The sequence below is a fragment of the Oreochromis aureus genome, linkage group 6, assembly GCF_013358895.1.
Source record: "Oreochromis aureus strain Israel breed Guangdong linkage group 6, ZZ_aureus, whole genome shotgun sequence".
Lineage (NCBI taxonomy): Eukaryota > Metazoa > Chordata > Actinopteri > Cichliformes > Cichlidae > Oreochromis > Oreochromis aureus.
This window is the reverse complement of record NC_052947.1, coordinates 13,786,806-13,801,474: the sequence shown is the minus strand read 5'-3', so window position 1 is coordinate 13,801,474 and position 14,669 is coordinate 13,786,806. Positions and strand designations below refer to the sequence as shown.

Below are 14,669 nucleotides of genomic sequence, written 5' to 3'. Positions count from 1 at the left end.
GTGGAGTTGTTTTGTAAATGCTTTGTTTTCCCCTTGATTACAAGATACAGGAGTAGCAGACATTTTATGTTTTAAGTGTTTAGGGGAATTTATTTAGAACGACTTTAGAGCAACTGCCAAGGCGTACTTAATGGGTCTTGTTGCATGCATGCCTGTCTTGTTGTTGAACACAGCTGGATCACCCTGTTATCTTTGAGTAACTGAAGTGTTAGATCCAATAAGAGGCTTGTAATATCATTAAAGTCACAGTTTTTACTTTGTTAAAACAGATATCTTACTGGTATATACACATATTAATGTATAGCTTTTAGCTACATATGTGTTTTTTCATGGTCCCCGAGGTCTTGGATCCTCGTTTTAGATTTTTTTAATTTATGAGTTGTGTTTTCTTTTAGTTTTGAAAACGATTCAAGTTTGAGTTCTCCTTTGAGAGTTCATGATTCCTTTTGATGCTTTATGTTTGTGTTTCTGTATATACTTTCCCTTTCATATGAATTACATTTTCATCCATTTCCCTCTGTGTTTCTTATTTAATCCTATCATGCCTTCTTCCATGTTAAGTTGCGGGTTCCTCCTCCCATTTTATTTTGATAGGCTTTTGTCTCTAGTGCTTTGCATTTTTTTTTACTCCCTTGTCTCGTTGTCTCTGAGTAGTTTCAGCTGTGTTCCCCACCTCTTTTTATCTTATGCATATGAGTCTCTCTTTGTGATTTATCATGTCATTTTTGTTACTGTGTATTCTCCTTTTCTGCTTCCTAGTCTCCTAAGCATGTTCTAGTTGTTTGGACTCCTTATTGTCTTTTGGATTTTGGACTAACTGATGTGATGGATCAAGAAATATTAAGACGTCCTCCTCACAGCGTTTCATGGCATGTTTTGGTTAATCGGGTTAGGTTAAGCTGTGATTCTAAAATGGCCATAGTTGTGAACATCAGTGTAAATGGTCGTCTGTCTCTGTGTTAGCCCTGCGACAGATCGGCGACCTGTCTTGGGTTTACCCCGCCTCTTGCCCAGTGGCAGCTGGGATAAACTCCTGCCCTCTGCCCCTGAATTGGATGTGGAAGAACAAGGATGGATGGTTTCATACTTTGATTTTTACCATGTTTGTCTTTAATCTGAATTTAAACAGGCTTTAGAAAAACCAAAACTGAACAGAACAGAAACTGCATTTTGTTTTCTGTTATGACGTTGTGTTTGAAAGACCTGTCAGTCATCAGATATCTGATTTGAATGTTGGTGGAATAGCTTCTGTTTCCACTGAGCACATTATGACAGTTTAAGTGCGATTTGGCGACTTTAACGCTTCACTTTACCGCTGTGGCGGAAGTAAAAAATTCAGAGAAATAAATACGTGTTTACTGGTTGAGTTTCACAAAGAATATATCTATATTTAACCTGTAGGTTTCCTCTTTGTTTTCGTAATCTGAGACTTAAGCAAAGGTTCCTTATTTTAGGAAACTTTTGAACCATTCCATTTGAGCAAAAGGATTAAAGTGTGTTCAGCAAATATACTGTAAAACAAATCTCCAACCCCAGGCTGTGGTGACAATAGGTTCATTTAAGCTGTGCATGGGAAATCACTAAAGCACTCACTGTCAAGCTGCTGGAAACAGAATGTCAAGAACTACTGGCAGTGGTCCAGTTCTCTGTCTTAACTCAGTTAATCCCATTAAAAAAAACTCAAAACAGATCTGTCATATTGTGCGTAACTGTTGTAGGAAAGTTTTGTTGTCTGCTTTCTTTTCTCATTTCACCATCTGGATCATTCCTAACTTTCTCGCTTGCTACACTTACATTACCATCATTTACAGCGTCTTATACTATCCTAGACTTTCTGCCTATCTGTGGGCCCAATTTGCCCCAAAGCATCACAACAGGAGCTGGCTGCCAGGCATTGCATGAAAAGTAGTTAACTACCAGTTTTGTGTTCACTCTGAGTCTCTGTGCATTCGAACTGTGTTGAAGAATAAAGGTGGTCATACTAAATATTCCTTTCAAGCCAAGTGTGCTCTCTTTTTGCCTTGTATACTCTATTTCCATGTATGCTAGCACATGTTTTAGTAAAGCAATGCATTCACAAACATTATAAGAGTCTGGCTCCTTGGAAGCAAAATATAATGAATTGAGAGGTGGGTCAAGACTTTTGCATAATGCTGTATGTTTTTAACAAATGAGACAAAATCCCCCAAATAACACTTTTACTAATAAGGATGTCATTATGCCAGGATTGTATTTATTGGCTTTACTTCTTATGTCAGCTTTTATTTTAAGTTGTGCAGACAAAGAAAAACACAAGCCAAAAATAAATGCTGTCGTAGCGTATATTGGATGAATATGGTACAGAAGCTTGCCCCTCCTCTATAGATTCAAAACAGTGCACTCGGTGGAGCTGGGTTTTATTGTTACCAATTACTTTGGGATAGAGAACAACACCACAACTCAATTTGACAGGCAATTCTGAGGGCAGAAATGCTTAAAAAATCTGAATACTTTACCCCAAAGTAAAGTGTGTAGCAACAAAATCCCCAGCTAAAAAGACACGTAGAAAAATTTATACAGGCGCACATACACTCACATAAGGTTGCTCTCAGCATACACGAACCTGTGTACATTAACTATCAATCAGTCTCACAGAGAACGTATTCATGTGTCCGCTGACTTGAACGCCAGAGTAAATATTCAGTTCAAACGGCTGAGAGGCACAGTGAATGGTCCCAACTGTGCGCCTGCCTGTTTGAGTAGGTGTGTGTATGTATGAGGTGTAATATGTGGGTGGCTGGCTGGCACTAGCTTTGCAGACAAAGCTGCCAAAAAACCCTACCTGCTGTCTGGACTCGGTTTGCAGTGTAGTGTCCTCCTCCTCCTGCACTGCTGCCACACTTCTCCACACCAAGCTGCTGTGTGTCAGAGGCATTGTGGTTTAAGAAGGTGGCACGCTGCTTATCAGGGATAGAGGAGGAGGGCAGGCGACTCAGTCCATGGACCTGGCGCACACGCTCACGCACAGATCAAAAATACACACATTCACACACTCGCTCACTCATCCTCTGGCCTGCGACGTGTGTGCTAATTAGCTCTTGGCACAGTTTGGTGTGTATGCGTGTTTGTGTGTGCGTGCTTGTACGTGTGTGTGTGTGTGTGTGTGTGTCAAGCAGCCAGTGTTGCATTGCGGTCACCCGTGAGTGTTTATTAAGTCTTGGGGCAGTACACTTAAATGAAAGACCAATCTGGCTTGGCGCTTCGGTTCAGAGAAGTCAGAAGAGAGAGAGGGGAGGGTAAAGCAGGACAGTTATATGAAGTGATGGGGGGGGAATCTCTCTGTGAGAGAGAGACAGCCAGAAATAAAATACAAAGAAAATTGAAAGAAACCAAGAGAGAAATGTGCAGATTGTAATCTGAGTGAGAATGGAAATGGGATTTGAAGGAATGAGTCAGAGAGGTTGTTATTTATTTTATTATGTGTGTGTGTGTGTGTGTGTGTGTGTGTGTGTGTGTGTGTGTGTGTGTGTGTGTGTGTGGGGGGGGTACAAAGAGAAAAAAATGATGGGATGCTGTGATTCAGAAAGGAATGAAGATGGGGATGGGATGTAGCTGATTGCTGTATTTAATTTTTTCTGCCTTGGGAAAAACTGTCTCTCTCTTACAGACATAAGCATGCAGAGTCATGCACAGTTTTACAACTGGGTTTGTGTTTAATTAAAAGCCAGAACAATTTTGTCCAGTTTAATTAAATGCAGACCTAAAAGAGAGCAGAAAGTCACATGTCATAAAAAATCTGAACATATATATATTCGGTCAGAATAAGAGGACACTCCTAAGCTTATACATATGTATCTGTATGCCGGTGCATGTTTCTGACTGTATTGTCACTCTTAAGATGAGGCTGTGTAGCCACCCTCCAGCTACTGGGAACTAACACTGACATTTTATTATTTTTTTGAATTATGGTCCTCTAATTTCTGTCGCCTGACTTCTTATTGGCATTTCATTTTGTACTTCGTTTTTTCTTCTTTTTTTGATATGAATTTTCCATGCGGGGATGTAATGAGAAATGGAAGTCCTGCCAATTTGGATTAAATGGAACAAGCCGTCAGCCAATGTCATGGCATACAGCTTCACATGTAAATAGTACATATGATGGCATTTGTGAATGGGAAACAAAAGATACTCCATAAAGAAATTCTTTTAACTTAACAAATGCTTAGATCTTAATTGGTCTAAATTCAGCTCTGCCGCCCACTGAGCGTCTTTGTCTTTGACTGTTAAATTGGTGAATTTAGATTCCCTCGAACCTCCCAGGCTCTCTCCTCCCTCAGACACTGTAGGCGAGTAGAAGCGAGCCCTCTCTGTCTATTAATCAGCATGTGCTGGGTAAAACAGATGTGATAAAATGGGCGGGTCAGTGCACTTAATGAGCTTAACAGCTATAAATTACATTGTGGAGCTAGGTGAAGATGCAGAATTCATCCCTGTGGTTAAATAGGTGAGAAAGAAGAGAAGAAAGATTTGGTTTAAGCCTCCTTTTTTCAGTGAGTGATATGCACACAAAATCCAACCGGCACACATTGACATACGCTCACACAAATAAAGTGTCAGTGTCGGGGTTGAGGCTCTGGCTCTTGAAGTTGTTCTCCTGGGAAATCACGCCGAATAAATTTAGACCTGAGGAATTCTGCCTCGGTGTGAGTGTGTTTGTCGGAGAGTCGTCGGACAACCGCACATGATCCCATGACTCACCACTCCTTTCAATAAATATTTCAATTAGCAGTTCCTATATTTCTTTCTTGCACATTCAAGCAATTCTTTGTACTTCATCACTGGATATACAATAAAGAAACTTTTTTTTACCCCTGTCCTTTATTGCGATAAGACAGAAGGGAAGAAAGCTGGGAAAGCCACAAAGTAAATAGCCTTAGGGCAGATTTGATCCCAGGGCTCTGCGATAGCTTTATGGCTTATGGGGTTGCCTGCTCAACCTGGTGAGCTACACCAGCACCTCCATGTTTAAATGTTAATGAGTGCATCAACACAGCCATCTTTAAGGCCCCGGTCACACAGGCCTAGAGACAGGTTGGCAACCCCCTGGCCCCACCACTAGTTGCTAGGGAAAAATGAGTACTCCCCAACAGTTATGCTAGTGGTTGCTGGTAGTCGCTGTGAAACTGAAACACAAACACCCAACAACAAGTAGTAAAACTGTGATAAGTTCAATGCATGCCGGGAACAGAGACCATTCATCTTCAAAGTAGAAGGTGTGTCTTTTGAAACATGTTGGTTTCAGTAGTAAGGCACAACTTTTACTTTCAAGGTGAATGGGCTTCCTTTCTGATTTGCTAGTAACCAAAGCAATCACCCAAAGCAATCACAAGGAGGTTTTTGGTCTTTCCAACAGAGTTCACATAGCGACACCAAGAAGCCTCCAACAACCACTAACCATATAATGAATTAATGATGCTGAATGTTTCCTTATCGAGCGGCAACACATATCTTCAGTGTTCTTTTAGTTCGTTGGCAAAGACACTGCAGTGTGCTTTCAATCAACTTGTGCAAATCAAGTTACACTTTTCAGATTTCTACAGCATCAAATGATGAGTCAATTAGGCAATTACTCCTCAGTGTGAGACGAGAAATGTTCAGTTTTTCACAATTGCTTAGAAGCTTCTCTTGAACCTTTTGCTGTTTTCTGAAAACCAAAATCCAATTTCCAAAGTACTTACTCAAAACTTGCACAGTCAAAATAATAACCCTACTGTGGAGTCATTACACACTTCAAGAAGTTGAAAACACAATGTTCAGAACATGTAACTCAAGTCTTTCCAACCCCATGTGGTGTTTTTGAAGTTCTTTGAGAAAAACAGAAGTAATTCTACCAAATTTTGCTGTTCTTGAGCCACTTTGTAGTTGCCTTCTTCCTCAGTTCAGCTGTATTTGACCAGTAGAGACTGGGCTGTGATAACCTCAGGTGGCAGAAGTTGAACACAATTACGCCACACCTGTTGTTGCTTGAGTGAAACCGCGCAAAGTTATTAATGTGATGCAATGTAACCTATTTATGTGAGTTCAGAGTGAACAGGCTGCACAGTGAGTTGAGGGCAGACGCTGTACCACCAGTGGATAGAAGCAATCTGAGAAGCAGAGGAGGAACGGTGTGTAAGAGGTGCTGGATGAGGACGAGGAGGAGAAAAGCACGGCTGAGAAGAGTAATTTCAGATGAAATTTCAGTGATTGTGATAGACCACGTTTGAGTTCATGGAACAGGAAGCAGGACAGAAAATTATATGTGGCCCCCAGTGGAAAAAACAGGTAACGTCTGTGATTTCCCAATAGCACGAGGCAGGAGGCTTTTTTATGTCGGCATGGACGTTTAGAACAAAACTTTCAAAACATGTCAGTTTTGAAAGAATCAATGTGAGCCTTTCTACCATTCACCAGATCCTGGGTGCAGATAAAGCAAGTGTACGGAGTATCCTTTAAGGCAGGATCAGAGATCAGGCTAGTGTGCGTGCCCTCTGGATCGATTCGAAGAGATGCGAAGCTGGTGCTGAAGGAATCACTTTGTAGACTTGGAGTTACATTTACAGAGTGTTTGAATATGCATTTCACTTGCATTATACAGTGGGCGAAATCATTATTTGATCCCCTGATGAATTTTGGAAGTTTTCTTGCTTCCAAAGACACGAAGAACCTCTAATTTTTATGGCATTTTCATTTTAATGGATTTAGAGAGAGAAAGAACATCAATCAAAAATCCAGAAAAAACACATTACATGAATGTTATAAATTGATTTTCATGTCACTGAGTGGAACAAGCATAGCGGTAAGATGTTCCTTGTAGTTGGTCAGCAGGTTAGGAGGGATTTTGGCTCATTTATCTTTACAGAAACTCTCAGAAATGTCTATAAGTGAGGTGTCTTGGCTGCTGCTTAGGTGTAGCTCTCTCCAAAGATGATCTATAGGATTGAAGTCTGGAGACTGGCTAGGCCACTCCATGATCTGAATGTGCTTCTTCTTTAGCCACTCCTGTGTTACTTTTACTGCATGTTTTGGGTAACTGTCATGCTGGACGACCCATCATTGACCCATCTTCAGTGGTCTGGCTGAGAGAAGGAGGCTCATGTCCAACATTTTATGATACAACTTCACCATTTGCTGTAAATGCACCTTCTTGAGCTGGGGGATCTCGTTGGTGAAGTTGTGCTGTAGCATTAGCAAAAAAACAAAAGTGTAATGTTTCCACCTCTGTGCTTGACTGTGGGGTAGTGTTATTTGGGCCATACTCAGGATTTTTCTCCCTCCAAACACAGTGGGTTGAGTTGATGCCAAAGAGCTCAATTTTGGTTTCATCTGCCCTTAGCACTTTCTCCCAAGCCTTCTCTAAATCATTTAGATGTTCACTGGCAAACGTAAGAAGGGGCTGTACACTGGGGGGACCTCGCTGCAAGACTTCAATCCATTATGTCAGTGCATGTTACCAATGGCGTTCTTGGTGACTATGCCAACTGCCTTCAGATCATTAACAAGCTCCTTCTGTGTAGTTTTGGGCTGATCCACCAACTTTCTCATGATCATCCTCACTTCCATGGGGCAAGACCTTGCTTAGAGCTCCAGACAGAGGGTGATTGATTTTAAATTTCTTCCATTTCCAAATAATCGCAGCAGTTGTCACCTTCTTTCTCTAAGCTTCTCGATGATGTTCTTGTAGCTCATTCCAGCCTTGTGCAAGTCTACAAATATTGTCCCTGATGTCCTTTGACAGCTCCTTGGTCATGCCCATGATGGTGGAGATGTTGGAATTTTTGGAAGTTTATTGCTTGTAGTGCTTAACAGTTTTCAATATTCTAATTTATTTTACAGAAAAGGAATTTTTGTGGTTTTTGTAGAAATGCATTTATTTTATGAAGTTTAGTCTTCTCTGGTGCTACATGCCCATTTTTGATGTAGTTTGCAATACGTGCTCTGTAGTGTTTTTATTTAACACTCGCTGTGTGTATGATCTTTAAACATGTTTGAGCACGATAAAGTAGTTTTGGGGGAGATTATGTTTGATTTTGCCTGAGGAGTGAGTGGTTTTATGAATTTAGTTTCAAAATAGGGTTTTGTGTTTACAGTTTGGCGAAAGAAGATGGAAGGTTTCAAGAGGTGTGCTTTTTGTAGTTATGAGAGGCACTTATATTTGTGTTTATTTCCCTCTTTCGCTCTCATATAGTATCGATTTAGGTTGTCATAAGTGGCATGTTTTGTTTTGTGTTCCAGTTGGCAATGTGCCGATTGAGTTTTGGGCACATTCACTGCTGCCAGTTCAGCACTGCTGAACAATGGCCACAGAAAAATACACATATCTTATAAGCAGACAGACAGAGGCTAATTTTCACATGTAAGCACTGCCCTTCTTCTTATACATAAAGTATTCAAACAACCGGTGTTCACAGTTATAGCTTCTTTTGTTCTTTCACTGTTTTTTAAATGCAGTGAAGTATTTGTACAGCACAGGCTCTACAGAAACAAGCTGACTGTTTAATAACAACAGACAGTCGTCTAACTTTACTGCGCTCTGTTCTCGCTTTGATCTTATTGATTTCATTTCATTGTTCGGCTCTCTGAATATTTTTGTTTGGAGGGGGGGAGTTTCCATCCTCTGACATGCTGAAAACACCAGTAGCATCACTAAAAACATCATCCTGTGTTTCCTGCCTGGCGGCATCTGTTGCCAAGCAGACGAGTTCAAACGCCTTCGAAATCTGAGTGCAACGAAAATATTTTCTGTTAGCATCTCTCCCACAACATCACCCTCCAAAGTCAGTTCTTCCCATTATGATCTCCTGAAAGGCAACAGCAACGCAAAATCTCTTTGTAAGTGAGTCTCTGTGTGCTCAAGTAAGAACACTTTTAGATTTTGCGTGTTTGTGATCGTGTGTGCTTGTGTACCGGCGCGCTGCATGTTTGTGGCATATTGATTGCTGCTGCTATGTGGGGAAATGAGGATGGATCAGTGTGAAGAAGGAAGAACAGAAGACAATACACAAACAGTGAGAGTGGCAAAGAGAATGAAAGATACACAAAATGAGCTACATATCAATCTGAGACAGGAGGAGAGATTTATTTAAGCTCTCTGAATCCTCTTTCCTTTCTGATGCTTGTATTCAATGTTTCCCTCCCCCATTATGAATTCCAAATGATCCATGTACCAAATACTCTTCTCTTGACAGAGTCTTAGTTTGAGCAGTGTTCCTGTCTGAGACGGAGCAGTGCTGGAAGGAGGCATGTTTTGCTTTGGGAGTGCATTGTTGTGTTTTCTAAACTCTTGTTCTCTGTGTGTCTTATTTGTTCCCTGCAGAACAATCACTTTGGACAATCAGCTGGTTGTCTTGGCAACCGCTGCAACGGACGCCGGACGTTATCATGTAGAGGCGGTGAATGAGCTGACCGGCGAGACTGTGACGAGTCCTGCTGTCTACCTGAGCATCTCAGGTAAAAATAAATAAATAAAAGATTGTGATTATAAAAAACGTGTTAAATTTGTATTTAATAAAAGAGCAAACAGCCCATCTGGTAAACACTATGCTCAGTATTAGCATTAGTTTGGTCTACAGTCAAACCATCCAGCATATTTCAGTCCCTCAAATACGCCCATTTTATTTCCTGAATAATTCCTATTTGATTTTATTTCAGCTCTTTTTTTCTGTTGGGGGGGCGGGGCTTCATTAGGTTTTCTGTGGTCTTCTGTGGTGTGGATAAACCTGAATCCCTTTTACAGAACATAGCTCCCTTTGATTGATAGAAAAGACAGTTTTGAGTGTCAGGCTAATTACTAAACCTGAAAATGAGCTGCAAAAGATATGAAGAGATGATTAAAGACATATCTGACACATCACAGAAACAACGTACTTGTGCACACATTATTATTTGCAAACTAAAATGCTGGAGGTCTTGGCTCATCATTAAGTAGAGATGCTTGAATTATTGATTTGATTATTAAAATCTCAAATTAGCGATTCCAGCAACCAAAAATTACCATAATGCAGCCGGCAGGAGTTTTATTAGAGAAGCATCACCACTCACATGGTGAAGCTCAACAACAAATAAACTCACCATCACAGAGTGATTTTTAATGAGTCTTACATGTTTTGGTTCCTAGTAGGGAGGAACCTGCTTGTAGAGAGATCAGGAACCAATAATAGATCTCTGTTTTGGCCTTTGCCATGACAACAAGCAAGAGAGACATAATTTGATAAGATATTTGATGGACTTAAAGCTTTGAAAATTTGGAGGGTTGCCAACTTTTGGTCCGAAAGGAAATCTGTCTCAGTCACGTAAAGTCATACAGTGTGTACTACACTCACCAGCCACTTTGTTGTTCAACCGCTCATTAATGCAAATATCTATTTAGCCAACCACAAAAGCAATTCAGTGCATTTAGGCATGTAGTCATGGTGTGGATAACCTGCTGAAGCACAAATGGAGCATCAGAATGGTGAAGAAATGTGAGTTAACTGACTTTGAATGTTGGTGCCAGATTGGCTGGTCTCAGAATTTCAGGAACTGCTGATCTACTGGGACTGACAGAGAAAAGGCTTAAAATATTAAGTGAGTAGTTAATGTCCGAGGTTAAAGAAGGACAGTCAGACTGCTTCAAGCTGATAGAAAAGCAACAAGAACTCAAATAACCACTCGTTACAACCAATGTATGCAGAAGAGCATCTCTGAATGCACAAGATGCGAACCTTGAAGCAGATTGGTTACTGCAGCAGCTAACAACAGGAACGGAGGAAAGTGAGGCTAAATGTGGAATGAGCAAAATTGGACAACAGAAAATTAGAAAGTTTTTGCTCATGAGTCTCAATTTGTCTTGTGATTGTCGTTTAATAGGTTCATAACTTGATGTAAACAACATGAAAACATGGATCCATCTGTTCAGGCTGGTGCCATGGGTGAAATCTTTTTGGCACACTTTGGCCCCTCAGTACCAACTAGATCATTTAAACACCACAGCCTGAGTACTGTTGATGACCCCTTATCCCTTATGACCACAGTGTACCCATCGTCTGATGGCTGCTTCCAGCAGAATCATGCACCATGTCAACTCAAACTGGTTTCTTGAACATAACAATAAGTTCACTGTACAGAAATGGCCTCCACACTCACCAGATAGTGTTTCAGATCAGTCCAGTAGAGCATCTTTGGGATGTGGTGAAACAGGAGATTCACATCATGGATGTGCAGCCAACAAATCTGAAGCAACTGTGTGATGCTGTTATGTCAATATGGACCAAAATCTCCAAAGACCAAAGGTTCCAGCAACTTGTTGAGTCTATGTCAGGAACAGTTAACGCAGAACAGGGTCGAACCCAGTACTAGTCAGGTGTACCTAATAAAGTGTCTGGTGAGTGACTTTAAAGAAACACGCATTGGCTTTTAGGGTTTAGATCACATGTAATGTGTAGACTGTATGGGTTCCCATACCTCCCTATCCATGATCTTCCTACTTCAAATGCTTTTCCCTCCACTTGGTTGATGTTCATGTGTGTTTCCTTGAAACATGAGAAGTGTTAGTTGTGTTGTATACTCTACTGTACTATGCTTTCTTGTTATTTTGAGCTTTTTGCTTCCTCTTGACTGTCAAAATCTACAACAGTTAGATCTTTGTTTGTGGTTGATCCAGTCACTTCATTGAGTCTGCACGCTTTGACTGCTCTTTTACTTGTAAAAACAGCATGCACTTACAAAATGTCATTAGTAACTATTGCTGATATCCAAGCTGTGTGCTGTTCACTGTTGTGAATGACAAGCAGCTCTTTGTTCATTTCTCCGGAAACAGGCTTCAGTCAGAAGAACTGCAAAGTTTGATGGATTTTAGCCTCTCTGTGTGTTCCCGTCTCTGTCGTGGCCTTTATCGCTGAATCACTTTATTGCTGTATGCCTCTCTCTCTATCTCTTCTCCTTGGAGGCTGGAGGATTGACTCTACTGTCTAACAGTCCTTCACTTGAAGTGTTCACCATGGTTAAATGAAAGCGAGAGGGAGGGAGCGAGCGCTCTGTCCCTCGTGGCTGTATAGAGTTTTAATTAGATTCTCTTTACAGGGTTGTATCCTTTGGCATCCTTTGTCACAACTGCACGCACACACACACACACACACACACACACACACACAATCAAACACATACACACAATCAAATAAATTTAGGCACAGTACCTTGTTACAGCTGTCAGTGTGAAGTGCTCCCGTGGGCGTTTTTAGGAATAGTAAGGGTATAGTTAGGTTTCACTGATCAGTCTTCGGCCATAAACAGCTATGCATGGTTGTGTGTGTGTGTGTGTGTGTGTGTGTGTGTGTGTGTGTGTGTGTGTGTGTGTTTCTGTTCAAAACTGTGTTTTCTACAATAAACATTCTCTGGGTAAATGCCTTTTTCTATATAAAAGCATATTTCAGTTATTTGTTATTGAGACAGGGAAGAAATAGAAGATCATGGAATTCGATAAAAACAGGGACAAACCAAAGAGGTAAAATGATGCAAATCGTGCAGGGTGTGAAAAAGAGAAGACATTAGAGAGCGCAAGCAAGGAAACATGGAAATAACAGATCTTTATTCGTCTTTTTTCTTTTGCTCAGGGCTGTTTTTTGACATTAAGCATCACATTGATCACTTGGTTGGTTTTGGAAATAGAAAAGGTGTTAAGCATAGTTTTGAACACTATGTAGCTATTGAATGCACACAGATACCACTGATTATAGCCACAGAGAGAAGGAGACTGGGCCTGTTAATGACACAGATGAGTCGAGGGTTGCTGTCAGGAAATTTGAAGGAGAAAAAACATCAATTTAAGTCAATGAAGTGTTTAACACTTAACCTAGTTAACTGACACAAGAGAACATGTGAATGAACTCTTGCAAATGGTGTTTTCGTTCATGTGTTCCACCACTTTGTTCTTATTTTCCCACCTCTTCCTTTACATTTCCTGTTCTGTCGCTTCCCTTCATTTCCTGTCTCCCCCTCTTTTCTCTTCTCTTTCCATTAGGCAGCCTGTAGAGGATCTGAAGGCAGAAGTTCATAGCTGTCAGTCATATTTCTAAAAATGTTGTCTTTCTCTTCATAAATTCAGCAGAATAAATGAGGTACCTATTTTCTATTCTCCCCTTTCTTTCTTTGATTCAAGCATTGTGCTCAACAGACAAGAACGAGGGAGAAAAAGGACTGGTAGAGACAGAAAGACTTAATGAAGTGAGATGTGGGTGTAGACTGAGGATATGACCAACAACCTGTTCATGTCAGGACTGCTGTTGATGAAAGCTTTTTGTGTGTGCCCTGCACTCACACACGTACACAGACACACACACGGACACAAGAACAGGCATTAAAAGTTAAGATATTGTCACATTTGTAAAACCTTTCTGTCACATTCATGCTGTGGCACGACCAACACTCAAATTCTTTTTGCTAATCCGCAAAGCCTGCAAGGGCCGAGGAAAGTGTCAGACAACCAGCTGCATGCCCTACCTACTTGACAGATCCATTATCTGCATGTCCCTGACCACTGTCCTGTAAGTGTGGCCTAGACTGCTGAAAATAAAAAGCAGTAACTGTCATCCGTGGTCGAGCTGGAACAGCCACAATTGATAGCAGCTCAACAGCTTGGTGAGAGGTCAGACACTGTAATCACTGGAAGTACAGCCTGCCTCTAAAATAAACAGCTCCTGGAGCTTTTTATCACCGCCGACAACATATGGTGTTAGAGACGACATTTTCAGTCAGTTATCGCCGTGGACTGAACTTGACAGATTGACAGAGGTTGAATTTCATAAAGGAGCGCGTGGCACGTCAATATCCATTCAACGCAGCACATTCTCATCTCTACAGTCACTCCAGGGAGGCGGGGTCAGGTTCAATTGAGTGGCTCTGCTTTATTATTTACAACATACACACGCTTGATTCATTGTGTACGTGTGTATGTTTGCATTAGAGAGAACATGAACACTAATGGCCTCAGGGCATGTCTGTTAGAGGCAGGAGATCAGCGTTCCTACTTCAATTATTTGAGCTTCATGCATACCTGCAATCATCACTACCTGTCGCTTTCTGTTTAACACACTTTCACACACACACATACACACACAAACTTACACATACATACACTTTAGGCTGTCAGTCAGAACAGCACTCTATTTCCCTGTTGCCCAGAAGAGAGTATGCATGTCTCTGTGCTTCTGCTCATTTCACAGCAGCCGAGGTCTTTGTAGATTTGTACATCAGACCATTAGAGCAGCACAGCGTCCCCAAAGAGCGCACTCACCGTTGGGAGACTCACACACACACACACACACACACACACACACACACACACACACACACACACACACACACACACACACACACACACACACACACACAGACATGACAACATGCATGTGCACAGGAACACTCGACATGCCTGGACATCCCCTTTGCAGCTCAAAGAAACAGGAATGGCACCAGATTTTAGATATGGTGGGATTAAAAAATAAACAATAAAAAAACCCATTTGATCTCACATGTATGGATTTTGTAGATAGGATTTTGGGGAGAGAAGAGGGTATGCTGAGTTTATAAGAGAGAAGAAAAGTGCAGGATAACAAAGAAGGAGAAAGGCGCAGACGCGTGCAGTACATGCTGATATAATTACTGTAGCTCCTTAA

General features: G+C 41.1%; 1 protein-coding gene across 1 annotated transcript in view; it reads left to right on the top strand.

The window, feature by feature from the left end:
* The window catches only part of LOC116312365 (protein sidekick-1), a 262,760-nt gene that overhangs the window by 124,587 nt on the left and 123,504 nt on the right, over positions 1-14,669 (top strand). The window contains exon 5 of the mRNA XM_031729765.2: positions 9,335-9,468. Within this exon, the coding sequence (XP_031585625.2) occupies positions 9,335-9,468 (134 nt within the window). The remainder of the gene's footprint in view (positions 1-9,334; positions 9,469-14,669) is intronic.